Genomic DNA, 27,003 nt, shown 5'->3' on the forward strand with positions numbered 1-27,003 from the left:
AAACATAAAAACACACTTGTTGAATGCTCAGGAGCATCTCTTCAGAAAAAGGAAGAAATGTTTATTCAAATCTCTGCATAAGATGTTCTTTATATAAACTTCATTGTTGAGAATTTCATTTTGAAGTCTTAATATAGTCCAGCTCCTGCACGACAAGTGATCAAACACACATTTGTGAGTTAAGGATTCAGACTTTGGTGATTTTCTTTAATGTCGGTTTGAAGTCCAGACCTGGTTGAATCCCCTGGATGATTTTTTGAAGCTGAAATACAAAAACAAAATCTAAACTCATCACATTAACATTTGATTCCACTGTGCAGTCAATAACTTCATAGAGTGGTCAGTGTGCTGCACACATTGTATCAAAGTAAATGTTTTAATGGCATCAGACACAAAATGATTGAAAATGTATTTATACTGAACTGGACAGAGAAGTGACTGTGAACAAGGCAAAGTGACTGACCTGGTTTAAGACTGGAGCAACTGTTGTTTCATTTAGCTCCAGAGTGGACTGAACAACTGTCTCAAAGATCACTATCACTGTGTGGCATACAAAATAGAATTCAGAATCATCTCATTCATGTTAGAATCCCATGTTCAGTAGCATGCTCAAACAACACTTACCATAGTCTGATGAATCTGGTGTTTGAAGGGTAGATGTTGCTTCAATTGGTTCTAACGGAGACATGGTCAACGTCTCTGGTTCAGAGAAGGGAGGAGACACTGGGAAAACCTCTAAATAGGAAAAAAACACATTTTTAATTCTTATTGCAGAACCTAAGTTTTAAGAGTTTAAGAGTTAACTGACAAAAAATATATATTTTTCATTTTCCTAAGCCTTCTGGAGGTCTACTCACCTGTCTGTGCAGCACACCGGGTCAAACATCCAGCAAACAGGATCAGCAGCAGCATGTTTACGTTTTTTTGCAGATTATAAAAAATTCAAAGAGTGAAATTTATGGAGAGAAGAAGTGTCCTCTGGTCCGTCAGAGGCTCTGGCTTTTTTTGTTCCACACGAGGAAGTGGAAACTTATCCAGAAGGTGTGGCTGTGAACTACAATACATTTTCTCCCTAAAGAGGAGTCACTTCTAAAAGGAAATGTAGGACAAACAGCCCACACTGGTCAATGAAATATGAGAAGGCCCCTCATTTTAATGTGTCATGGCCACTATTTCTAAGACCATGATTTTCTTTATTATTATCCTCTAGTCCAAAGGTCACAAGTGCCTGTGTAGCTATTTTTCTCTGTGTAAATAAAGTTTTTCTTAAGCTTAAACAAGCAAAATCAAATGAATAATTTTAAATTAGAAGCGAGAAGTCTAATCTACTGACACATTGTGAACACATCCAGGCTATTTTGTGAAAATCAACTGTGCTTCAGGCTGAATTATATTCAGATACATACCCAAAAAAAGTCTACGATAAAAAAGTAAGAGTAATATTACAATTAGAAAATTACTCATAACAGACTTTTAAATGTACCAAACAATCTTTTTAAAGGCATTTTATAATGTTCCATCCTGTCGTTATACAGTTATAGGACACTTAATGTAACCATAACCATCTTTCTCATGAGGTGTTTAGTTGATCTCCATCCACATCTGTCAATAAGGAATGATAATAAAACATGAAGTAGACAGACAAGCAGCACACTACGGGTTCTTCAACTTTCTGCTGTTGCTGCTGCTGCTGCTGCTGGCAGAGCTGGAGCGTCTGGAGGAGGTGCAAGGAGGAGAGGTCACATTCAGATCCAGGCCCAGCTCCACAGTTTTCAGTACGGGGGAGTGCAGTGCAGAGGCCCTGGGGCTGCTGCCTGCTGAGGATCCAGCAGACCTACAGAGAAAGACCATACAGATACAGATACAGAAAAATGAATGGTACCAAATTAAGATCACAACTTTAACATTTTATTTAGCTAATGACTTGTGAATATTTTGGATTTCTGCGCAGTCAGTGTAGATATCACTCTAGCAGACACCACAGTCATTGTTAGGAGACTTATGAAAATAATTATCAGATCCTCTGACCTGAGAGAGGATGAGCTGCAAGCAGAGTTCGTTTTGGAGCTCCGGTGGCTCGTCGGAGTGGAAGATGGAGATGGGAGACACATGTTTGCCTGAGAGAAGTGGCAGAATTAAACAGGAAAGTTCTTAAAACCTGATTTATATTTACTAAAATAAAATCTATGGTTCCATAAAATGACAGGAACTCACAGCAGAAAAAGGATATAAAGCTCAAATAATCCTCTGAATACAAAAGAATAAATTGTGGTCTTTAAGGTTTTCTACCTGCAGGAAGTATTTCTCCAGCACTGATCTCAGGTCGGGGTTGTCCTCCATGGCTTCGTTCAGCATCTTGTTGATACTCTTGTTGAATTCGATCAGCTCCCTCAGCCTGATGTCCTTTTCCTCAAAAGTCTCAGTCTTGGTGTTTTTTGCAGAGCGGATCCCTTTGGTCAGTTTAGAACACTGAGCAGACAGAACAATGACGATCATAATGACCTCTAGAAAATGGACGTATTTAAGGACATCAGTTGCATAACAGTTTGTAACCAAAAGCCCCCTATCAAATAAGATTAAATTCCAAGCAATTAGCTTTAAAGTTCTCTTATTGTAAAACAGATGTGAGATGTAAAACAGTCAGACATCAAACCTGCTTCGTGGCTCTGTCGATTTTCTCGTGCTGGGATGCAATTTCTTTCTTCAGCTTACTAATGAGTGACTGTTTGTGATCGATCTGTTCTGTCTCCACCTGCTCTTGCTGCAGCAGACTCTCCATGGTATTGTTCATGTCCTGTAAATGGAGAGCAGTGAACAAACACAAAACACATTAAAGTAAGGTGAAAAAGCATGCACATACGCAGGCCCCCCAGGTCAATTTCACTGGATGACTAAGATATACAAAGCAAACAATGAATACTCTAAAAGGGACAAAACTGAATAATACAACAAGCTAGTGGTGTGGTACTGAAGAGTAGTACTGTTTGAAAGACGCCCTGGAATCCATGCTGTAAACAAAGTTGGGACATAAAAAAAGGACAAGTTTTTTTAAAAAATACGAATGAATAAATCAGGGTGATCTTCAGTCCTTTTTTTAGTTCTTAACAGTATAAATGTATAGATGTTACTCTAAGACATGTTTTACCCCATGAAGGCATACAAAATAAAAAAAGATATCAAGCCATTACCATCATGCTGAATATATTGGTGGCCCTTCATTTTATGTATTTTTCTCAGCCCTGTCCTTTGATTGGAGAGAACGACAGATGTTTTAGAGGAACTAAAGTCTACAAGGAGAGACGTTTCTAAATCTTTAGTATATCACTTAGAATACACTGGCATGTAATGGAAGTAAACATTTCGGAAAGACAGTAACTAAGAGGTGAATCAACAAATATGTGGTGCAACCCAACCCACCATAAAGAAGGATGATTGTGATTTTGGGCAGCTGAGTGAAGATTACAATACTAGCAATGAAAGCGGAATAAGTAACAAACATTAGACAGTTGAAAATGTTTGTTTTTTTTCAGGTAGGCTGACTGCTTACGGGTGAGTTTAACAATAAGTTACTTCTGGGAGTATTGTAATGAGGTGTGTTGCTGCTCTGTCTATAAAAAGAACTGAACCTGTAAGTCTTGTTGGAGCTCTTGTATCTGTCTTCTCTTAAACTTCACTGTCTCTTCAGCGGCCCTCAGCTGCTGTTCAAGTTTGACTTTCTCCTGGTTCTCTGGACCTAAAACACAAACATTGCGATCAATTGTACATTTCAGTCAGTCGCCAACCAACAGTCAGTCACATAAGTTGATGATCCCTGATACGAGTGTGAGTGTGTGAGTTGTCTAGTCTACTTCTGTATATCAGGTCATACGTACTGGCTTCACTTGCTTTAGTTAGAGACTTTCGAAAGTCAGAGTTACAGTTGTTGAATAACTGGATGGTGTTCTCCAGAGCTTTATTTTCCAGCTCCACCTTGCGGATATCAGCATCCAGACTGTTTCCCTTACGCTTTAGCTCCTCCTTCTCTTGTGCAGCCTGATGGGAAGTACACAGCAGTGATTCTAAGAGTGAGAATGCAGTGCAGAACAAAGCACACCCCCTTACAGTGTCAACAGGCTTTAAGGAGAATATAAAGACATCTTACTTTTGTGATGTAGAATGCTTGAGATTTCTCCTCCTCCCCCTCAGGAGCTCCCAGTGTAAGCATCACCACCTCATATCGCTTCTTCATTGTATCGATCTTGGACAGTTTCTCATTCAGCTCAGCACTGAGACAGAAACAGTTCAATTAAGAGATCCTTCAGTAAAATGTTGACTGAAACGATGTTTATGTCAGAATAAGAGAAATGAAAAACGATGTAAAGCAAATATTGATCTGGTTATGTGAAGGACTGATGGCTAGATAAACAAAGAGAAAAGTTTTATTCAAAGTTTTCACCTGAGTCTCTGCCTCTCCTGCTCACTAATCTTGAGCTGCTGGCCGAGCATTTCCCTGCTGACTTTGATCTCGTCCTCTCGCTCCTTTATGGCTCTCTGCAGCTCCAGCCTCCTCTTCTCTAAGGAGAGCACGCTGTCCTCCTTGTTGTACAGCAGATCCCTCTTACGCTTCAACTCCATCTTCAGGATGTTGTGCTCCACCATGTTGTCCTGGTGAGGGACATGTTAACAACAGAGTGTGTGCTTTTATTTTGCATGTAGATGGTGCCATCTTTCAGATTCTCTGCTGTTTCTAGGGAAGTAATGGCATTAACTATTTCAGGGACGACAACAAAATGAAAGAATATTTGTTAAACATTTTATTTTATTTTTTTAAATAAATTTCTTCTGCATCATTAAGATTAAGTTATGATGTGCATTGTTATGCCCAAGGGACATAGCAAAGCTCAAATGTTCAAAACCTTTTCTGGTTCCTGTTTTTAAATGTGAGGATATGCTGTGTTTTCTAAATGTATGTTTCTGACTGTTAGTGCACCATTTTTGGCTCTGGGAAAATTGTAAGGCCCCACTTTTTTCTATTCCCTTGTATTGTAGAGTTGTTGACAGAATAATTAATTTCCAATAAATTATATAAAAAAATGTTTAACATTAAACTACAACCTTATATATTGTATATCATGTCTGTCTGTCTGTCTGTCTTTACATACAGTATGTATATATGTATTTATGAGTTACATACAGGTATGAGGAAAAACAACAGGGACAAGACCAAAGAAAGATACTACCTTGAATAAAGGCAGTGGAAATAAGTGCATATTTATTTCTTCATCCTAACCCATTCTAAAGGTGGTGATCATGCACCAATGACTATAGAGATTTCTGCTTACCTGTCATGACATCAGTCAGTTACCTGTTTCCTGAGCCTGATTCTCTTCAGCTCTTTTTCGTTGATGGTTTTTTGCAGTTTGAGCTCCTCCACCTTCTCGGTCAGATCCCTTTTCTGAGCGGCTGACTTTGCCATCTCTTTGTTCAAGTAGCGAATATCATCCTGTCAGAATCAAGTTTTGAATTAATTAGATTCACTGGTTCGGTGTCTGTAAAATGTAGAAAAGAACAATGAGATTAAAAAAACAACAAGTACTTGACTCACCTCCGCCTCCTTGAGTGCACTTGTTACCATGTTTGCCACCATCTTCTTCTCCTCCAGGGCTTCGGTCAGCTCAGCAATGGTCTTATCCATGGCTTGCTTTTCACTTTCGTGAAGGTTACCTTGCAGCTTAGCAAGTTTATTACTCATTTGGTGAATCTCAAATTCCTACACAGGGCAGGAAAGAAAAAAAACGTTTTAGAATTGCAGTCTAGCAGCAGAAGGACAGTTTGGTTGTGTAATTGTAGCAGGTCAGATTTGTGTGTGTGTGTGTGTGTGTGTGTGTGTGTGTGTGTGTGTGTGTGTGTGTGTGTGTGTGTCGGCTTTGGTAAGCGTGCCTTTTTGTACAGGGTGCACTGCTGGTTTATTAATTCATTCTCTAGTTTTCTTAGCTGGCTTTCCAGGCTGGTGATGGTGATTTTGCTCCTGGAAACTTGGGTGATAGAATTCTTCTCCTTTGTCGTCAGAGTCTGCAAGTTTTCTTTACCATGGAAAAGCTCCTCCCTGCAGACACGCAGCTGGACTTCCAACTCCTACAGCAATACATAGACCAAAATAATATATAACATAACAGAGTAAAAGAGTAAAACAACAATCATCTTATATGTATCACAGATTTCTTAAAATTAAACTTCTAACATGTTTTTCTAAAACAAAAAAGTAGGGTATAAAATCTGATCTGGTATCTGATGTTTTTTTCAGTTTTAATTCATCTAGTGTCTGTTAACCTTGGTCATCAATTACTCTTGTTTAGTTTGTTTGTTGCATGTTTTTGTGATTTCCTGTTTTATTTTGTAATTTCTATCCTTTTTTTCTGTTTCCTGTATGTTTTTGGTTGATAATCCAGAGTTTAGTTTTCAGTGTTTCCTGTTTTATTTTGTAGTTTTTGCCCTTTTGTGTCATATCTAGTCTTACTTCCTCTCTTTGTGGGTTTCCTCCCTTTCTGACTGCCTTCATCAGTTTCACCTGTGCTCTGTGTTTGATTGCCTTCTGTATTTAGTCTCTGTGGACAATTGTTATGGAATTTCTAGTTAAGCTGCACCACGAATTGTCAGACTTTTTCCGTATTCCTGTTTTGTAGTTTCCTCATGGCTCTTGGCTTTGTCCTTTGGTTTTTTGTTGTTAAATTTTTGAAAAGTATGCCTTATTGTGCCTTTTGCCCTTTTTGTTCAAATAAATACTTTGGGGTTTTCTGCGAGTGGGTCCTCCTCTTTGTTTTTTTTTTACCACACGTGACATTGGTGCATTCATGGCCATTTACAGGCCTTAAAGCCTCCACCAATCTCAGTGTACGGAGGTCAAAGAAACCAGACTCAGGGCACAATCCCAAAATGAACATAATGCTGAATATAATTCTGATTCATGTAAGAAGACAATATAGTCAAAGGCACCTTTAAATAATGTCCTAACATTTCAAGTAAATCAGAGCTTTTCTTATCTGGTTTATGGTGTTTGGACAATACATGCAGCAAGAATTGGTACTTTGGGTAAAAACACATTTTGACTTTATGGCACTGCATCTCTGATGAGCCCATAAAGTCTGTATCTCTTATCAATATATGACCAAAACATATCTGATATGTTTTGGTATTACAGTGGTTGAGTTCATCAAGGAAATGTTTTATTACTTTAAGCATGGTCGCATGCATCAGGATGGTTACAATAAAAAAAATAAAAAAACATCCCACCCCAACAATCGGGACATTATTTACTTTTTTCAGTTTATTAGGTTCTCTAATTTGAAGGTCATTTATTTCCTAGTTGTATGCTTCTCTTCGTTATTGTTTGAAAAAATTCACATTCAACAGTGGTCCATGCCAATCGTTGCCATAGAAAATAAACAGTTCAGGTTCTTCGGGCTGCTTACCTTGATCGTCTGCTCCTCGTCCTTGAAGAACTTGTCCATCTGTGCAGCTCGCTCCTCCTCACTGAGGACGGTCTGAGTCACAACTTTCAGCTTCTCTTCCAGTGCCACATTGTAGGTGCTGGCCTGCTTCAGTCTACAACAGAAACACACATACAGAGAGAACTTGTATACAAGATGCTACAGGGGGAATTCAACAAATGACATGTTGTAATATTTCACTGACTTCTCATTGTTATCTTGGATGTCTTTCTTCAGTCTGGCTATTTGCGACTTCACAGACTCCACATCTGATGTTGTTCTGTCCAGAGTGCCTTTACAACTCAGCAGCTGCAAGGTATTCAAAGTTAAATGTGATATCTTTAAAAGGATGAAGTTAGTTAAAAAGGTACGTTATCACATTCTTCATGCACACGTTCAGTGAGCATTTTTTTTAAAGGATAACAGCAATATGAATGCCTTTCATGCTTTTTGAGGAGCTGACCTCGTCCTGCAGCCTCCTGCAGTTACTCTCCTGCTCCTTTAAATCCTGCCGTAGCTTTACAGCCTGTTGGTTGGCGATAGTTATCTTCCTCTTGGTTTCCTTGTTGTTACTCCTCTCAGTGTCCAGCAGGTGCTTCCATTCTGTGATAGTGGCATTTCTTTCCCTAATGTTATGGTCGGCTTGGGCAAGTTGCTGGATGGATCAAGGAGCAAGATAGGGATGTGGAAACAAATGTTACTCAGGGAGTAAAGTTTAGTATTTAATATATTCTGTTTGTTTGTTTGTTTTTTGGTTCATAAATGCATATTTTTACTTTGAGTCAGTGTGCATTTTATTTACCAGCGCACACTGCTGCATCTCAGTGTCTCTCTGCTTCATCTGTTTGATGGTGTTTTCCCACTGGTGGATGAGCTGTTTTGTCTCAAGGTGGGCCTGCTGCAAATTCTCTGTAGTTTTATCTAAAGCAATCTGCTCAGAACACAGAGAAAATATATAAGCAAACATTTCAAAGATTTTCAGTGGGAGGAATATTCAACAACAGCATGATGTAATGTATGTGTTTTACATGATATCTGACCTAAACATTCTAATGTTTTGATGTCCAACCCACAGCCGTTCTTAAACTCACTCATTTATCTGCCTGATGCCACTGGCACTGTGTTCAATTTATTGACAAAGTAAAGGGGCTAGATTGTCAGACATTCTGAAGAAAGTTTTTGCGTCAAATCCATATTTAAATTCCTCCCCCCATAAGTCTGCAAAGCTTGTTTCTTTGCAACTACACATACATTTGCCTTATAGGATAGGGTCATACTTTTTTAATCCCCAGAGGGGAAATTTGGGCGTTGCAGCAGCAAAAGACAAGTAGAAGGTCAAACAAAAGAAAAATGTAAACAGAATAGATTAGATAAATAAAAATAAAAATAGGGGATATATACAAGTACAATATGAATGCTGAAGTTAACTATGCAGGGAATTAAGACATTATGTGCAGTGAATGGCAAGATAAAGTGACAAGTGATGATTAAAGTAACTTGGCATGATTGATAGCAACAGGTTATAATGCACTTTGTACTTCAAATAAAATAATTCTACATGGACTTGGCTTTTAGTTGCTTTAGCATGTGTCAATGTCTTCCAGCATTTGCTAGTTTTATCACTGTGACAAAAATCAGACATGTGCAGGGTGTTTTAACAGTACCTGTGCAGATAAAGTCTCAGTCAGTTCTTTGTCAAGTACTTTGCGCTTGTCATTGGCCTCCAGTGTCTTCTTCTCTATGGCCAGAGTGAGTGACTGTATCAGGAGAGATCATACAGCTGTCAGTTCAGGTTATTTCTAAAACCAGATGTTTTGTTTCTGATGAAAACAGAATAGATGTGAAGCCTGTTTAAATATAAAGGTGTTTTCCCTTCACCTTGATCCTTTGTTCATCTTGCTGAGCGTACTTGATGATAGCCATTGTATCCTCATCTTTACGTGCTGAGTCCTCTAAAAAGGCATCCATGGTCTGCTGGTCCCAGTTCATCTGGTTCCTGAACTCCTCCAGCTTCTGCTTGGCTTTGAAGATATGGTTCTAAGGATGTAGAAATTGGTTAAAATAGAGAATTTTGGCACCAATGATTAACGTTGTTTCTACACTAAACATGTTATGGATGGTATATTGTACCTCTAGCATGTTACTCCTCTCTGCTAAAGACCTGTTGTCATTCTCCATCTTAGCAGTCTCCTGTGCCAGACGACCTCTTTCCCTCTCTGCCAGGGCTGTAAGGTGTTTCTCTAACTCTTCCTCTCTTTCCTTGGCCTTCCATAGAGCCTGCATTTAGAAAAAAGCAAAGTGAGAAATTAACAACACACTCGACACTGGTTATTCTTCCCAACAACAAGAAATGGCAATACATATCAAACACATAATAAATATACAATATATTATAATAATAAATATAGTGATGCACATACGTACCTCTGTATTTTCCAGCTCTTGTTTGGCATTTTGGAGACTATTGACCATGGCCTTGTTTCGATCCTTGTTTGTCTCAACTTTGCTTTCCAGTTGCACCAATGCCGCCTCTTTTTTACGAATCTGTTGTTGAAGTCATATTATTCAATGCATCATATATGGGAGCAGGTCTAAATTAAGATCATGTTGCCTATAGTAAACATTGTGATAGGGTACCTTGTGACCTTAATCCTTAAATTATATTCAAACAAACAAAAATGACTGCAATTCAATAAAAGATTTCACTGACATTAGCACAAAACAAAGGACAAACATTACCTACTGCTAGAAAACACAGGCCATTCAGAATTTAAACTACAGTTATATAATTAATGAGAGATTTTTTTTTTTTTTTAAAAAGGCCAACATTTTAAATTCTCTACAGATGGACATTTACCTTAAAGTCCTATGAGGGACAAAAAATGACTAAAGTATAAATAAATTAATAAATAAATAAATGTTGGGAGAAATGCGTACAATAATGTATAAATAATTAAATAATTAAATAAATGCATCAATAAATATATAAATGCTGAAAACAATACATCAATGAATAAATAATAAGTACACTTTGTTAATGAAAAAGGCTATTTATATATTTATATATGTATTTATTCATTTATTAGCGTATTTCTACAGTTATATGTATCAATGCATACATTTCCACATTAATTGAGTTATTAATTTATTTTACATTTACACATCTATTTATTTCTGTGTTCAGGTCGTAAGAGGAAAAGTATATATGTAAATTTGCTTCTGTCTGTTTTTCAAAATTAACCAATCCTACTTCAGTATTGTTAGGACGGCCCACTTAATTTACATATTTACTTTTCCTTGTACAACATGGACACAGAAATACATAAATAAATATATGAATATATTTATATATTTATTGATGCATTTATTTAATTATTTATTTATACATTATTGTATGCATTTCTCCCAACATTTATTTACTTATTCATTTATTTATTTATACTTTAGTCATTTTTTGTCCCTCATAAAGTCCTTCCACAGCATATGAATTTAAAACCATATTTTTCGCCATTTTAATTAATTCAGATTTATTTTTTAGAATGTTTTCCAACGTTTCCTTACGTCATTTACGTAAGTTTACTTTGGGATCGTTAAGAGTCTCACAGCCAAATACAGATTGAACACGTTCATTCACAACATATTTAGCTTTCTATGCAATGACTTGTACTTGTTGGTTTCGTTTGTTTGGTAAACTTTTCAAAACTCACCTCCTCTATCAAAGCCTTGTTTTCAGCGTTTGGCTCGGGGATAGCAAAGCGCTCATCCCAGCCCATCTCCGATAGAACTGTACTAAGAGCGCTCGCCATGTTCCTTCAGTTTCACAAGGTCACTAAATACAAAAAGAAAAACCTAACAATAATAAAATAAAGTCAAAAAGTTTCGCTTTCTTATCGTTAACTGTCGACGCTTTCTCCTCTTCCTCCACTTGTCTGTCCAGTGGCCGTTTCAGCTGCTGTCTGTTGTCACTCGGGCGCCCCTAGCAACCGCATGTGCCGTAGAGTAGTGTCGTGAGATAACCACAGGGAGGCAGCGCATTCAGTGGATAGTTCACCTTGTGAATATGAATACTTACAAGCAATAACTCTAGTCAATGAATTATTACTTTCTCGAGAATTCATTTGACGTATACGAGACTTCCATTATTTATCTGATTTTTGTTAATAATTCTGAAAACGTGTATGCCCAGTTGACAATATACTGCCTTCTTTGATTTATCTTAAACAGGTATTTATTTGGTCTGTGTTCAAAGAACATACTGAAATCCAATAGTTTTTGTTTTTCACTCATTTGTTTCTGCTTGCTTGACTTCTTTATTATGTCAGTTTGGCATGTCCCTGCAATAAATGTAGTTATAATTGATTACTTTCTCTTTTCCATTTGTACCTATGTTTAATGCTTGTTGTCTTCTAACATTGAAATGTGCTTTATAGATTAATGTACATATCAGTCTGCATAATATATTGGATTTGACCTCTGTCACAACAGAGCAAAATCGGTTTCATTATAGGGTCAATTGACAACTCAAATTGTGATGGTACTTGACCAAATTCAATTCAAACTATGCTTTAGATGTATAGAAGAACCTAGCCTGATTTCAGACAGAATTGTAAAGTCGTTACACTACATTTCTATCGACTGAATGAATTTGGTGGATTCAAAGTTCTAAACCTGTGATTTAAAGGACCCATTGAGGGCCACATCAGTCACAGAAGCCTGGCAGCTTTAAAGACACCAAATTGAAACATTTATTTTATCTTAATACATTTGTGTTTTAACAAAACAGCAATATTCTTAAAAAATTACAATCAATTTTTTTATACTGACTTGTCGCACAAATGTATCATAAAACAAAAACAAAATCAGTTAAGCACACAAGTATTAAATTCAATATTAAAAGAACAGAATCCCCTTGCGACCCCTCGTGTTTAGATTACAATTCAGAAGTGTGTCTATCTACCTGCTTCTGAGTGGAGCCCAACCACATTAAAGAACCATGTGGACCAAGATGGTGACTCCTCTCTATTTGGCTTGAGCGCACACAAAAAGCCCAATACTTTAGATAAAAGTTCCAAACCACCACAAGTTGACCAACAAAGAGATATGCCTTTTTTATATATGTAAATACACACAAACATATATAAAGTCTCTGCTGTGTAAAATATTTCAGTCCTGAGGGTTGAAAAGGCAACATAGTTCTCAGCTCAGTGCGGTCCCCTTGTCCTCCTGTCAAAACGCTCCCTGTTATGTAGAAACTTCACATGGATGTTCCTTGAACGAGAGCCGCCATTAAACTGCCGTGCTCTTTGTCCCGATGTGTGGCCGTGCAAACTCCACAAAGTCATCAATAAGCACAGGCCATGCTCCTGTTGAAAAACACAAACCCAAAAAAACATCTGATAAATGAGACTTCAACGTGGGTAAGAACATGATTATGGACGACTGATTTTGCAAACTGTAAAATAATGCCATGACTTCACAAAGCTTACACTAACATTGTGTGAAACAATCACTCAGATGGTTAAATGGGTTCCCTTCATGCTTAGAGTAAAAGTTGCACCAACCTTCCTCATCATAATTCGACATGTCATCTGTGATCATTGTGCTGAAGTCTAGTAAGAGGTTCCAAGTGTCCTTAGGAATGGATCTTTTGTGATGCTCCTGTCACAGATGTTCATTAAACAGAATGTGAACCAATAATATTTGCATTTTTTAAGAGTAATCCTGAGTGAGATTATCAACTTACAACTAAAAATCTGTTCCACAAATCCAGGAACTTGAATCTTCCAGCCAGTACTAAATTCCAATATGCAATAGCCATTTCTAAATCTGTAAAAAAAAGACAGTCATGGGTTGACATTTGTACAACACACAAAGAATTGAACCCTTAATATGATGAGTGTCTAAAGATTCTTACCCAAACCTTTCTGGCCAGGATTCTTTGCAAAATTAAATGTAAACTGGTAAAAGTCCTTAAATTTCCCTTGGTCCTTTAACTCTTGTTCCATCTTTGGCAGTTGAGCTTTTAGCTTGTCTATGCTGTCACAGCTGGGGAACAAAAAAGTACAAGACAAGATTATATTTTTTTTAAACCAACATTTAATCAACATGTTTGTTGTAAAACTATGCAATGAATGGGACAAATGTGTATCAACTGAGACTATGTAACTTAGTAGACCAGGAAGATAGTTATGTTTTAAAATCTTTGATATCTTAAGTTATTATGTCTTAAAAGGCTTAATTGCTGCTCTATTAACATAAGTCACATTAATCAACAAAGCGTCCTAATAGACGGATAAAGTAAACATTGTTAAATCAATTAAAAAAAGGAATACATGTAAAGTTTTCCAAAAAACTTTTGGCATGTGTTTACAGCAATCTTTGTATGGCTCTGATCGACAAGCCTGCCTTAAATCATATTTGAATTATAGCCACCAACATGTAATAGCAGTCCTGTGAGTTGATGTTATCATCTCTTTCAACAGAACAGAGCTTTTTTTCTGTTCTGTTTCAGGATTGTTTGTGGCATCTGAAAGAGCATCACACTCACCCCTGTTCTGCCATGCCATCCATGAACTCTTGTTTTGAAAACTCGCACTGCGTTGCTGCCCTGAACTTCCAGGCTATGAGGAGGACACTTATACTGGCCGGGTCCAGACTCAGGTCATCACAGAACAACTGGATTCCGTCAATGCCAATCTTGTTGTCATCGTGAGGATCTAAGCATTGGAGTGCGAGAGGCATCATTTAAAAAAAAAAGTCATAGCCAAATGATCATTACAAGTTATTAAAAGTCAAGACTTTTAAGTTCACTGTAGTTACATTGTCTGACGTATTCCTCTATTACAGTATTGGAGTGGTGCTTAACTCTTATACATGAAGGATGCTTCTCATACCTCTGTATCTGTTGTACAGCTGCTCGAGTTTCTTCTTGTCTAAGGCCCCCTTTAGATTTGAAACATAGAGCTCTGGGTTTTGGAAAAACTTGTCGGTGGCAACATCTAGTTTCCAATCATTTTGTGAAAGACAAGTCAGTGCAGTTTTCTCATTGGATTGAGTGAAAATCATGAACTGACGAACTTTATCCTTCTGAGAGGACTTCAGCTTGTTCTGTACAAAGACACAGAAACAGAACAAAAGTTGATCAGACAATAAACAGACTGATGTAAAGCACAGCAATAACAAATAAAACATTTCTGTGATGCTTTTTGTATAATTATGAGTTGCCATGAAACAGGATCAACATCAGCCAGTACCACTGTGGGACTCTTAACAAACTTTACATGATAACAGCGAAAGGTCTGCTTATTGATCATGTAGAATAAATCATGGTAAAGCACATAGTTGTAAAAGCAACGAGAAAAACTAGCAAAAAAAAAACATGTTATCCTGAAAGAAGTGACCTGCTGCAATGAGCTGTCAGACAGTTAGCTAGTATTTTCACCTTGTATTTAACATCAACCAAGTATTCAAATCTGGTCAATAACCAAACACAGTTTACACTACACTGGTTTGTACAGCTAATGGTGTTGGTTATCTTGCTAACTGGGCGAGCTGGCTAGTCTAAACCGTGAGCTAGTTAGCTAATGCTATCGTCGAGGGCTACGTTTGTTTTCATTATATAAGGGCAATACTAGATAATTAGCGCGGTTCTCTAGCTATATTGAATATGCCAACATAATAGTTTTTTTGCGAGTTCACTGTTTTTGTTTGCATCAAGGCGCATTATAAAAAAAGACTAATATCTTACCATGTTTGTCTTTGCCTGACTCTCTTTCCTCCCATCCAGCAGGCTAATAGCGTCAAGTCTTTGCATGACAAGTCAAACTCGTTTCCGCTTAAAGAATCGCTATTGAAAATAAAAGCACATAATTAGTTTCTTACGGATTATTACATATTTTCAAACTTCAACATTGTTCAATTTAATTTTCATTGAATTCAACTTAATACCAAGTTATCGTAACTTGAATACATCATTTCATCCATACTGAGACATTTCATTCTAATTTGAAAATATATAGTTTACGTTTTATTTTGAAATAACTTGTCGGATGTGATACGAGATATCACGAAAAGATCTAATTCCTGCACGACTGAAGTAAAAGCCGTCGCTCTGGATGTTGAGAAGTACACTTAAAAGATTTCTGGAGAAATGGAAATCGTACAGACACAGGTTTGTGCCTTGGATTGTGCTGAACTTGTCAAAAAATGAGAAAACTTTGCGGCAGGTGACGGAGAGCTCAAAGGACAAACTGGTCCCGGATGAGGAGGTTTCACAGACTCTACTGAAGCTCTTCTGGATCCTGCTCAGGAGTCAGTGGGCTAATAATGAACAGCTCCGAGCTGCTCAAACTCAATTTCTCAAACAGGTAAAAAGTGAAGAAGACGAAAGTGGGGGTCTTCCAATGTCTGGAGACGATGCCATGTTACAGTGTGTGGGGTTCTGCATTGACCGGAAGCAAAGCACTTTGCCCTCTGCAGGAACTGGGGTGTTTGTTACCAAAGGATTTGTGTCCAAAGGAGCCACAGTTGCCTTGTACCCTGGTACTGTCTATCAATCCTATGAGCCAATTCTACTCCAGTCCATCAGGAACCCATTTGTATTCAGGTGTATTGATGGTGTTTTGATTGATGGGAATGATAAAGGCATCTCCAGAGTGGTCTTCAAGTCGTGCAGTGGCAGGGACAGAGTGGGGCCTTTCATTATGAGTGACACCAGCTGGTTGACTGCTAGACCACAGAACCCACTTGCTGTTGGTCAGTACGTCAACAACTGCTCCAACAAGTGTCCTGCTAACGTGTGCTACCAGGAGTATGATGTGCCAGACACATTTCCCATCGAGCTACGCCAGTATCTTCCAAATGTCAACTACAGTCAGGACTCACAGAGGCCTTTACGCTGTGTTGTCCTGGTGTCTCTCAGAGACATAACAGCAGGGGAAGAACTCTTTTCCAACTACTACACTGTTGTGCATTAGAGTAAAATACACTCACTGCTTTGAAGTTAACTGGAGAATATGCGAATGTTTTAAATTAAAACAATGTTATTAAAAAAAAGTCACAAACAAATCTTTGTGTACTCTCAGTTGCCTTATATGTCTTGTATGATTTATTGTTAATTGAAAGAGACAAACAACTCTTATTTGACGTTGAGATCTGGTGTTCAACTGACCAGATGACCTGCATTTACTATGCCTGAGCACAGGCATGGAAGGGGTATAAAGGTTTCTACACAAGTAAATACTGCACTATCAAAGTACCCCATTACGAGTAAAGGTCCGTCATTCCGGTCTTACATATTTTAAAGTAAAAAAGTGTTAGGCCCATCAAATATGTGTATTTGAATTTCCAAAATCAAGAAAACACATACGATACGATACACTTTATTTTCCCTTTGGGGGAATTTGTCTTAGACTCAAAGTGCTGCCAGATATTCAGCTGCTTCCACTTGAGTCAATAAATAAAAACAAGAGAAAAACGCATCCAAACATTAACAGAAAGGCACATACCATTTCAAAACAACACAACATATATTGTACATTACCCACATGACACAAGATCTGCAAAAACAGCATGAGAGTTAGTAACGCTGGGATCATATATTGTTACTGCTCAACTTATTGAGCTTTTATAAAAGTTTCGCTTGAGTATACAATACATGAGTCAATGATTTTGCCTACTTTTCCCCACCTAAACTAATCTAGACTATAGGAAGACATATAGCGTGAGGAACATAAAGCCTAATGTATTTTCAAGGGGGATCGGGATCAAACTCTTAAACTACATTTAGGGGAGGACAAAGATTACCAATCTGTAGGTTCTCAAACTAAGTTTTTTTAAACGAAGGTTTTACATTCAAAATAGGAAAATTAATTAGTGAAAGAACACTATCACCGAATTAGCACAATAACATTTTAAGACCACTATTTTCAGTTTAGCATTACTTCGCAATAAATAGTTTAATATGGCGGTGGTCGTCTTTATTAAATTTATTTTTTCGGCTTCACGCGAACACTCTCTGAAAAATGTTGCGCAACCTTGTCTGAAGCTTTCTGACCTATAAGAGCCACCATAGCAGCCTAAGAACAAATTATTACTGCAATATCCTTACGCTGATAAATGTAGTCCGCGATAATATTTCATGTTTTGATCTAAATTGATGTACCTCTGTATCTTGCAGACCTATACAACAGTTAAATGAAGTCCACCCATTAATTATGTAAAATTTGACAATGACGTCGATCAAACTGAGTGTTTAGTTAGTCTACAGTGGAAGTAATCCGGCCGCATAAAGGCAAGTGGCGTCGCCATCAGCGATCTTTCCACTCGCATGCTGAAGTTGGGAACGGATGATGTCTAGCGATTCTGCTGATTACAACAGGTAAACCCACAGTATAGTCTTAGTTTCTTTAGTACCTCTGTCTAATGTTTAATGTATTTAGGAGGACCACGCTGGTAGACACTTAGCGTAATGATGAAATTAAAATATGTATTTATTGTAGCCTCAATTAATGTGGTTGCTAACTGTTAGCTTTTCTATCGACACCCTCCACTTACACCGCAGCTTTAAATTCCCTTTACATGCCACATGGTTAAAAGTGTCTATCTTTTTTTTATATATATATATATACGTGTATATATATATTATAATGTATTCGTTGGGGTGTATTTGTTATATAATTTTCTCCCGGAAACTGGAGTTAAGCCGTGTGGCTGCAGCTCGGCCTGGTTCACAGCAGACTGAAGCACGCTGGCAGCAGCACAGGCCCGACTGACCGACGTGTTGACTTACGTTAGCAGAGCTCCATGTTAAAACTCACTGTAGGTGTACTGACGTGACTTTGTCCCTTTCTTTTGTTTTAAGTTAACTCTTGTATGAATGGACATACGAGCCACTGGCACACCCATCGTGGTTACATAATCAGAGGGTTAGTCAGAATATGTGGTATTTAACTGTGTAATAAAACTCTCTGGGCGTGACCCGGTCCACTGAACACCAGCTCACTTCTCAACCTGCACGTCTTGTTCTTTTGCAATCTCTTGAAGTTAGCTGAAATGAGCGATCTTTGCATTAGCAGCTACATGACTCAACACGTGGTAGGTGTTGCTGATCATTGCAGCGGTGTATTTTACGGTTCACCCCAAATGCATCATTCATGATTATTTTTATTTAAATGATGGTCAAGAGGACTAAAAGTGAAATTTGAACATTGCCACTTTTCTTTTAATAGCTCAAAAGATGGAGGCCATGAGGGGCCAGATGGAATGGAGCCTGATGGAGTCATCGAGGTAAGTAAATGACCCATACTTAAGTTGTTTTCACAGCTGACTTTCTGTGCACACTTTCACTCACTAGCCCTTGTTCCTCCCTTTTTTTTATTTTAGAGCAACTGGAGTGATATTACAGACAATTTTGACGATATGGTCCTGAAGGAGACCCTTCTCCGGGGAATATATGCATATGGTTTTGAAAAGCCATCTGCCATTCAACAACGGGCTATCATTCCTTGCATCAAAGGTACAGAAAATGAAATTGGTATACACGTTTCAATTGTTTTAGTTTGAGTGAAGTGATGCTTTACCATCTTTCGGGACTTACTCAATAATGGGGATATTTATTTTTTCAACTGATCACTCAAAACTCTTAACTTGACACATCATCAGCTCAGCACATTGCCTTTGATGATTGTGTCACAAGTTTTGTCTTTAAACACCTTTTTTTTTTCCTTAATTTAGTAGTTTAAAAATGTTACTATAATATTTTCCCCTTGCTGTTAGGCTATGATGTCATTGCCCAGGCCCAGTCAGGCACTGGCAAGACGGCCACGTTTGCCATCTCTATCTTGCAGCAGCTGGACATTGAGCATAAGGAGACCCAGGCTCTGGTGTTGGCTCCTACCAGAGAGCTGGCTCAGCAGGTATGCTGTTCTGAGGTCACAATAACCTCAACAGTGTCTAAGACCTAAACAGCACATTGAGGACACTGATTCAAGTATGAAGGTACCCTTCTTTTTAACTGTCAAAATTCTGACAATGTGAACAAAAGCATCCTCTTTCGACTGGTGTAGTCTGTGTCCATGGCTACATTGGTTTAAAAGGTGAACTGACTTCTTTAATTCAGAATTAATGACTTCAATTAACTGTGCTTTTAATTAGGGCTGTCAACATTAACACATTATTTGCAAAGCGATTAAGGTCTGAAATGTCCTTTATTTTTATTTATTGCATTGATTTTGTGGTGTTTTTGTCCCTGTTGATGCAGCATGTTTGTTAACTCGGTGTCTCCCTGGCCATAGTGATGGAAAAGAACCTTTGAATGGCTCATTTAACTTAATACACAAAACAAAAAAGCTCCCAGACATAACCACCTTATGACATCAAACATTTCACTTTTTACTGTTCGCTTTAGCTGATGTCATTTATTTTTTGCTCCATTAAAGTTATTTTTCTGACGTTAATGTGACCTTCGATGTACATAAAGTTCTGTTTCTTTCTTTCAAGCGTAAAGGTTAGTTTCTGAACAGGAAGTACAATACTATTAGCTGAAGACGGTATAAATGATAAATATAGTTTTAACTGCGTGTTAAAGAGATTACCTCTTGGAAATGTGCAATCAATCGTGACTAAAAAATGTCTTGTTGACAGCCCTACTTAAAATATTTTTAAGTTCTGTGGAAAAACTGGGTGAAATGATGGCATACCATCTTTCGGGACTGACATAAATTGATGAGTTCCTTTAATATTTTACTGATCACTCTAAACAGTTTTTCTTAATTTTTCATCTTTAAAGTCTCAGGCTCTCAACACTTTCCTGAACTACTGTTGTTTTTTTGTCTCCTGTCTTCCTTCATTAGATCCAAAAAGTCATTCTGGCTCTGGGTGACTACATGGGGTCAGCCTGTCATGCCTGCATCGGGGGAACCAGCCTTCGTACAGAAATACAGAAGCTGGTTGCTGAGGCTCCTCACATAGTGGTGGGCACACCAGGACGTGTGTATGACATGCTCAGCAGAGGACATCTGTGTAAGTATTACAGTACGGGTTAAACTGTAGGAACGATAGCAATCCTGACTCATTTCATTTACCGACCTGTTCTCTTTCCATCCCTTATTTCTGTGCAGCTGCTAAATACATCAAGATGTTTGTTCTGGATGAAGCCGACGAGATGTTGAGTCGAGGGTTCAAAGATCAGATCTATGAGATCTTCCAGAAACTGAGCACGAACATTCAAGTAAGTGTGACCTGAAAGGTTGACTGGTGCTATATGGCCCACTTCTGCATTAACAGAATTCTGTTATAATTGTGTGACTCGGATTACATTTGTTTCATGCAATCATGCTAGCAGAGTATTACGTGGAAGGAGATGAATTTGCACTGTACTGAAAATGAGATGTGGTCGAACCTCTTTCTTAATGTTCGTTGGCCTCTGTCTCAAGGTTCAGTGCCACACACGTTTAATTTAAAACCTTTTTTTTTTTTTTTTTTTTAAACTTGTTCATTTGTCCTTGAATTTAATGTTTCAATCAAATGTGTCTACAGGTGGTCCTGCTTTCTGCCACCATGCCAGCAGAGGTGTTGGAGGTGACCAAGAAGTTCATGCGAGAACCCATTCGCATCTTGGTGAAGAAAGAAGAGCTTACCCTCGAGGGTATCAAGCAATTCTACATCAATGTGGAGCGAGAGGTGGGTTTTACCTTACCCTCAAACTACGTAACACTGTGATAGGTGAGATCTGAAGAATATGAAATACACTGAAATGTTAAACTCCACTTCTCTTTAAAGCACTCTGCTAAAACTGCAGGAGCCAGACCTCACAGGTTTGGCTCATGTGGCCGTGTAAGCATGGGTACACCAGGGAAGGAGATTAAAGGCACAGTGTCTGAAATGAGGCTTGGAGGGACCGCTTTCTAAATGTCCAGTGTCCTTTGTCTCAAGATGCTGTGTTACATTTAAGCTGCTTTTTAAAAAAATAATTGAATGGTTGATCCTTTTGTGCTTTTATAAGGATTTGTCCAGTTGACACTGTCACTTGGCATAACTTGTTTTTTCTTTTTTTGTCTCAAGGAGTGGAAGCTGGACACCCTGTGTGATCTGTACGAAACACTGACTATCACCCAGGCTGTCATCTTCCTTAACACCAGGAGAAAAGTTGACTGGTTGACTGAGAAGATGCATGCTAGGGACTTCACCGTGTCTGCTCTGGTAACATTTCTCTTTCCTGCTAGCTTGAACAATCATTGTAACTGATAAATACACTTCAATATGAAGGTTGCACATTTTCCTAAATCAAGTCTTCTCTATTCACAGCATGGTGATATGGACCAGAAGGAGCGTGATGTGATTATGAGGGAGTTTCGGTCTGGATCGAGCAGAGTTTTGATCACTACAGACCTCCTGGTTAGTATAGGGGATGGATAGATGCTAATAAACACATTCAATTATTAGCTTCAAAATTGAAACCCAAACTATTGTCAAACCTGCAACAGTCCTAAAATGACCAAGCAGTCAAAAACTTTGGGGAGATTAAGGCTCGTTCTCCACAATGGGTTCTTCTACTGTAGGAATCTGTTACTTTTAAATGGGGCGACAATTAAGTGTGGAGGTTTTTCTTATATGTATATATATTTTTTTCTGTCTTTTGGGTTCCATTAACTTCTTAACCTTTTTTTTTTTCTTTGTCTTTAAGGCTCGGGGCATTGATGTCCAGCAGGTTTCACTGGTCATTAACTATGACCTTCCTACAAATCGAGAGAACTATATTCACAGGTAAACCTCATCACATATTGCACTAATAAGAAGATCTTGGCTGCCTGACAGTCTAATGTGTGCCTCACCCTTCCCCTCTTCAGAATCGGTCGTGGTGGCCGTTTTGGCAGAAAAGGAGTTGCTATCAACTTCGTCACTGAGGAGGACAAGAGGATTCTTCGGGACATCGAGACGTTTTACAATACAACCGTGGAGGAGATGCCTATGAATGTGGCTGACCTGATTTGAGCCCTGAGAGTTGTCTTTGTTTTTTTTTCTTTCTTTTAAACGCAGTGATAGCGATCGTACACTTGCATTGTGCTTATATTATTCGAGGGGGAGAAAAAAAACTTCTAAATGCTAAACCTTGGATCAGAGTTTCGGTTTGTTAAAAGCGAGGTGACTTCTGTGGTGGTCCCTCTTGGACAGTTGTAGATTCTAACCTCCACAGCTGGCTGGTTGGCGCTACAAAGCCATGGGGGCTGTAATCATAAAGGTCCTTATCAGGTATTTCCTTCAATGTTCAATAGCGATGTGTGTATTGGATGTTCTCCACCGTTTAGTAACTTACTTGTGGACTAAAAGGTATAAGTGCTGTATAAAGTCTGCAAATTATGTTATGCTAACATATGTGCAATGTATTGTGGGCCTGCTTAGTAGAGGCACTTTTCATGTTATATTGTGGATGTTTTAATTAACTGTACTTCTCTCTTTTTAATCCCTCTTGCTTTATCTGAGTTTCTCATGGTTGGGCTTTATTTTGCTGATGTGGTTTTAACTTTACCAGATTATATCACTAGTTCCCCTCTCCTTCAATACTTTCAGATTTCCTTCCCAGAGTTGTATGAATGTCTTAATAAACTGAAAGTAAACTTGCTGTTGTGATGTGTGTGTCATTAAAGTCTGTACTTTAATGTTTGTCAAGCAACCTTTGAAATAGACTAAACGTTTCAGACTGGGTGGCACCTACCTGCACGATCACTAGATGTGATAGCACCATCTAGTGGCCAATAAGTGTAAGGTTACGCTGAAACACTGGGTCGGCTTTGGAATCTAATGTCAGGTTTCTAATACACTAACATTTGATATAGCTGGAGGTCATTAATTCAAATGTTTTATAAGATTAAGTCTTTAACTTAACTTCCTGACAATAGAAATAATGTGCTCCCTCATATCTACAGTTAAGATGTTTATGGGGTTTATTTTGTTAATCATGTTGAGTGTCATGTTTATCAGTCAATACATTCCTTAAAATAACAAGCAGTGAAAACACGATCAAATGTTCCCTTCTGATTTTGTTTAAATCAATTTACAAATGAAAATGTTCAACTTTGTTCAGTCAACTGCAGGCACAGCTTAGTATTTATACTAATTGTGAGAAAGCCTGACTAGAGTTAACGAGCCTGCTCAGACACTAACGAGCTCGGACCGTATAAAGCACGTGGCTTACATGCAGCAGAGCAGAGTATAGGAAGAGCAGCTGCAGGAGAAGCCTGGACATTTAAGTTATATGTTTGTGCGTTAATGCAGAAAAGAGTAAGTTTGTTCATATTTACTTGATCTAGTTTCATATATGTACTTACTAAAGTTATTATCTTCATTCTATTCCAGTTAAATTGCATCAAGTCTTTCTTTGATACATTTTCAAGATTGGTTGTTATTGAAAAAGGGACACCATATATTGTATATGCTATGATGCACATTTGTGTTACCTACATATATATTTTTTTTCCTTCTTTCTTTTAGAACCACACACACATACATACACACAAGAAGATATGTAGATTGATCCTCATAACTACACGGAACCACGAATGAGACACAAGACACAAGATATGCCAATCTCCTTTGTTCAAAGTGGCCTCTGTAAATCTTTGTGTCTGTCATGGAATAAAACCCTTGAGCTGTGAATCCTCTCTGCTGTCCTGATTCTCTGACTGGAATCATTTTCCATATCTGCCGACCCACACTAAAGAACTTTCCAAAGGTTCAACCTTTATTACACTAATGGACAGTTCATAAAAATGATATAATGTGAATGTTAACATTTGTAATCTGTAATAAAATGAGAATAAGTCTAATCATATAATCATCTAATCATATAAAGTCTGCATCATCTGGTTAAGAAGGCTCATCAACGCCTCTTTTTCCTGAGGACACTGAAGAGACACCACCTGTCTTCAGCTGTACTGATGAACTTCTACCGCTGTGTGATCGAGAGCATCCTGACCAGCAGTGTCTCAGTCTGGTACGGAAACTGCTCTGTCACAGACCGTAAGGCGCTACAGCGGGTGGTAAAAACCGCCCAGCGCATCACAAGGTGTCCACTTCCTGCCATTGAGGATGTCCAAAGAACACGCTGTCTGCGGCGAGCTCACGGCATCCTTAAAGACTCCTCCCACCCTGCCCACAGACTGTTTACCCTCCTGCCCTCCGGTAGGCGCTTCAGAAGCCTCCGGACCAGAACCAGCAGACTGAGGAACAGCTTTTTCCCCAGAGCTGTTTCTCTACTGAACTCTACCCTCCGAACTCTGAACTCTGTCTCTCTCTCCCTCTCTCTCTCCGCCCCCTGCTGACCCCCCCCTTTCCCCTGCATATCACCTCACACCCATCATCCCCCCACCACTCCTCCTGGTCACACACACACATCTCTCATCCACCTGTATTATTGTATTATAGTATGTTCATATTATGTCCATATTCTTTATATTATCTGTAAACTAGTATAGCATGCTCACTGCACCTTAATCTGTATATTATAATCTTAAGAATACACTTATATTTATAGCATTTATTTATATGTATAGCATCCCATTAATCCAGCCATCCATATATACCTAATAATTCACTTTTTCTAGTCTACATCTGTAAATTTTGTAATTACTGTACATAGCACAGACTCTTGCACTTTCTGCTTATTTGCACTTCTGGTGAGATGCCAAACCTCATTTCGTTACTCTATACTTGTATATGTGTAATGACAATAAAGTTGAATCTCATCTCATCTCAAAATACGAAAACAATATAAGAGATACAAAGTAAATAAGCACTTAATGAGACTGTTAAAAGGTACATGCCTCCACAGGAGTCTAGGATATTTTTCTACACAGCAGACAATGTAATTTTACATTTTTTAGCCAAGTTGAAATAGGGTAATAACTGATTTGATATCTGTCTTAATATTTTGAAATTTGACATGACTCACACAACAGGAACTTTGTTTTTCTGAAGGGGGTAGTTTATTGAATTCAGATTAAAAGAACACAAGTTCTGAAACCTAAAAATGATTCTAGTAAGCCAACAAAGTACATATTTGTCATTTTAGTCTTTGGTCGCTGTATTGTGTGTATGCCATACTGTATTTTATGATGCAGACCTTATATGGTGAGACTTATTCTCATTTTATTACAAATATAATAACCAAAGAGTATAGAAAAACAAAGGTCAACAATAAGTGTATAATACAACCAACAGTATCAGATTTTAAAATGTGCTATGGAGGACTGACTTAAAAGTTTTTCATTCAGTTGGTTTTTGGAAATTATTTACCAGGAAATATGTACATTCTAACCTCGTTTGAAGTGTCGTTTCCTTTTGTTCCAGTTAGAGGTTTCCGTTTTTACTTTGAGGTTTATCCAGGAAACTGGTGTCTTATTTCAGAAGGTTTCACAGTTTTATTCCACGGCACTGTGTCTTCTTGTTCATACTCGTTGCTTTCTTTATAACGCTCTGAGTATTCAAATAAAAACAACAAATCAAAATAACACCTTTCCTCCTAAAAACATTTGAACCCAAAATGACACTGCTGCATACAACCCAAATAAGAATGTATTGTACATTATGTTACTTATGTTGTTTTAGTTGAAATATTGAAAAAGGTTAATTTTCTTTATTTTAAGATAAAACTACGGTGGCCGGTAGGGGTCAAACGCTCAGCAACTGATGAAACGACATACATTTAGAAAAACGTGCAGCATATATAGAAACACTGCACATTCAAAAGCAAATGCAAACTACCACAACAAATTCAAAGGCTGTAACGCGCTGCAAATAGGCAAAACAACTGCATAAGCATCAAACGTGCTGCAAGTACAGAAACAAAACTTAAGTCGAAACACACACAACCAGAAAACAACTGCAAACACAGAAGGGCTGCAAGTTTGAGTAGAGTTCCCCACTAACTATGCAACAATTTGTGTGGTTTATGCAGCATTCTTATCCATTAAATAATCATTAGCTACTCTAGAAAATGGGATGAGGAAGTACTCACTATCTACCCATTGCTTAGTGGTTACTTAGTGGTTAGTTCCCCTTAGTTTCCCACTAACTAAGCAGAATATGTGTACCTTATTGTAAAGTGTTATCCTCAAAGTGTCAAAGTTCTCCTTTAAGTCTCTTACATTTAATGAACTTCTTTGACCCTTACAGGATACATTGTGTCAGCTTTTTCTGGTTGAGCAGACTCTGTTTTGCAGCACATGTAAAGGTTACATCAACATAAAAAAGTTATGGGGTAACGGGGTACCGTGTGCACAGCCTACCTACGTCCTCAGTTTTGGAAGCAAATAACGTGTTTCGCCTGTAGCTTCCTCAGGCGCATGCTGGGCGAACCTGAGGAAGCTACAGGCTAGTCTGTTCACGATATAGTTACAGTAAAGTCATTTTCAGCGTCCACTGATTATTGATTTATTTTTCAGCATACAAAATATGTTCATATTAAGTTGGCTTATTGTCTCTAACAAGATTTCTACATAATGATAGATTCTCCAATGCAAATATTTCAGTTTCTGAAGAG

At 38.1% G+C, this 27,003-nt stretch overlaps 4 protein-coding genes and 4 non-coding genes across 9 annotated transcripts; 6 read left to right on the plus strand and 2 right to left on the minus strand.

The window, feature by feature from the left end:
• Window positions 1-24: 24 nt before the first annotated feature.
• ccdc39 (coiled-coil domain 39 molecular ruler complex subunit) lies at window positions 25-12,051 on the minus strand. Of its 2 annotated transcripts, XM_020651692.3 has the most exons (23): window positions 11,174-12,051; window positions 9,891-10,010; window positions 9,597-9,743; window positions 9,345-9,503; window positions 9,131-9,223; window positions 8,269-8,397; window positions 7,930-8,121; window positions 7,672-7,775; window positions 7,449-7,581; window positions 5,920-6,114; window positions 5,585-5,749; window positions 5,345-5,482; window positions 4,436-4,644; window positions 4,142-4,265; window positions 3,873-4,032; window positions 3,627-3,733; window positions 2,654-2,794; window positions 2,290-2,469; window positions 2,029-2,117; window positions 858-1,834; window positions 625-735; window positions 464-540; window positions 25-262 (listed from the first exon to the last, which is right to left on the minus strand). In XM_020651692.3, exons 1-20 carry the CDS (start codon window positions 11,270-11,272, stop codon window positions 1,654-1,656), a joined length of 2,865 nt encoding a protein of 954 aa, XP_020507348.2. In that variant the 5' UTR covers window positions 11,273-12,051; the 3' UTR covers window positions 25-262; window positions 464-540; window positions 625-735; window positions 858-1,653. The 2 variants fall into 2 exon arrangements, with proteins under 2 accessions (XP_020507348.2, XP_065809901.1); XM_065953829.1 differs by lacking the exons at window positions 25-262; window positions 464-540; window positions 625-735; window positions 858-1,834; window positions 2,029-2,117 and having other exon boundaries at window positions 2,366-2,504.
• Window positions 12,052-12,187: 136 nt separating this feature from the next.
• Window positions 12,188-15,331, minus strand: dcun1d1 (DCN1, defective in cullin neddylation 1, domain containing 1 (S. cerevisiae)). The gene is made up of 7 exons (XM_020651287.3): window positions 15,214-15,331; window positions 14,360-14,573; window positions 14,014-14,182; window positions 13,381-13,511; window positions 13,210-13,292; window positions 13,028-13,124; window positions 12,188-12,829 (listed from the first exon to the last, which is right to left on the minus strand). The coding sequence occupies exons 1-7, from the start codon at window positions 15,277-15,279 to the stop codon at window positions 12,753-12,755; spliced, it is 837 nt and encodes a 278-aa protein (XP_020506943.1). The 5' UTR covers window positions 15,280-15,331; the 3' UTR covers window positions 12,188-12,752.
• A 186-nt stretch (window positions 15,332-15,517) lies between these two features.
• On the plus strand, window positions 15,518-16,554 carry setd9 (SET domain containing 9). Its single transcript, XM_020651892.3, has one exon. The coding sequence runs from the start codon at window positions 15,581-15,583 to the stop codon at window positions 16,439-16,441; it is 861 nt and encodes a 286-aa protein (XP_020507548.2). The 5' UTR covers window positions 15,518-15,580; the 3' UTR covers window positions 16,442-16,554.
• Window positions 16,555-17,704: 1,150 nt separating this feature from the next.
• Window positions 17,705-23,085, plus strand: eif4a2 (eukaryotic translation initiation factor 4A2). Its single transcript, XM_020651151.3, has 11 exons — window positions 17,705-17,844; window positions 18,695-18,752; window positions 18,849-18,981; window positions 19,242-19,381; window positions 20,318-20,486; window positions 20,585-20,694; window positions 21,003-21,146; window positions 21,528-21,665; window positions 21,771-21,860; window positions 22,150-22,229; window positions 22,313-23,085. The coding sequence occupies exons 1-11, from the start codon at window positions 17,813-17,815 to the stop codon at window positions 22,455-22,457; spliced, it is 1,239 nt and encodes a 412-aa protein (XP_020506807.1). The 5' UTR covers window positions 17,705-17,812; the 3' UTR covers window positions 22,458-23,085.
• On the plus strand, window positions 19,027-19,100 carry LOC114921182 (small nucleolar RNA SNORD2). The gene has a single exon (XR_003809477.1). It is a non-coding gene; the product is annotated as a small nucleolar RNA SNORD2 (small nucleolar RNA).
• LOC114921181 (small nucleolar RNA SNORD2) lies at window positions 20,146-20,220 on the plus strand. The gene has a single exon (XR_003809475.1). It is a non-coding gene; the product is annotated as a small nucleolar RNA SNORD2 (small nucleolar RNA).
• Window positions 20,734-20,915, plus strand: LOC114921180 (small nucleolar RNA SNORA81). The gene has a single exon (XR_003809474.2). It is a non-coding gene; the product is annotated as a small nucleolar RNA SNORA81 (small nucleolar RNA).
• LOC114921178 (small nucleolar RNA SNORA81) lies at window positions 21,231-21,414 on the plus strand. Its single transcript, XR_003809472.1, has one exon. It is a non-coding gene; the product is annotated as a small nucleolar RNA SNORA81 (small nucleolar RNA).
• Window positions 23,086-27,003: the final 3,918 nt, after the last annotated feature.

This window comes from Labrus bergylta, chromosome 4, assembly GCF_963930695.1.
Source record: "Labrus bergylta chromosome 4, fLabBer1.1, whole genome shotgun sequence".
Classification (NCBI taxonomy): domain Eukaryota; kingdom Metazoa; phylum Chordata; class Actinopteri; order Labriformes; family Labridae; genus Labrus; species Labrus bergylta.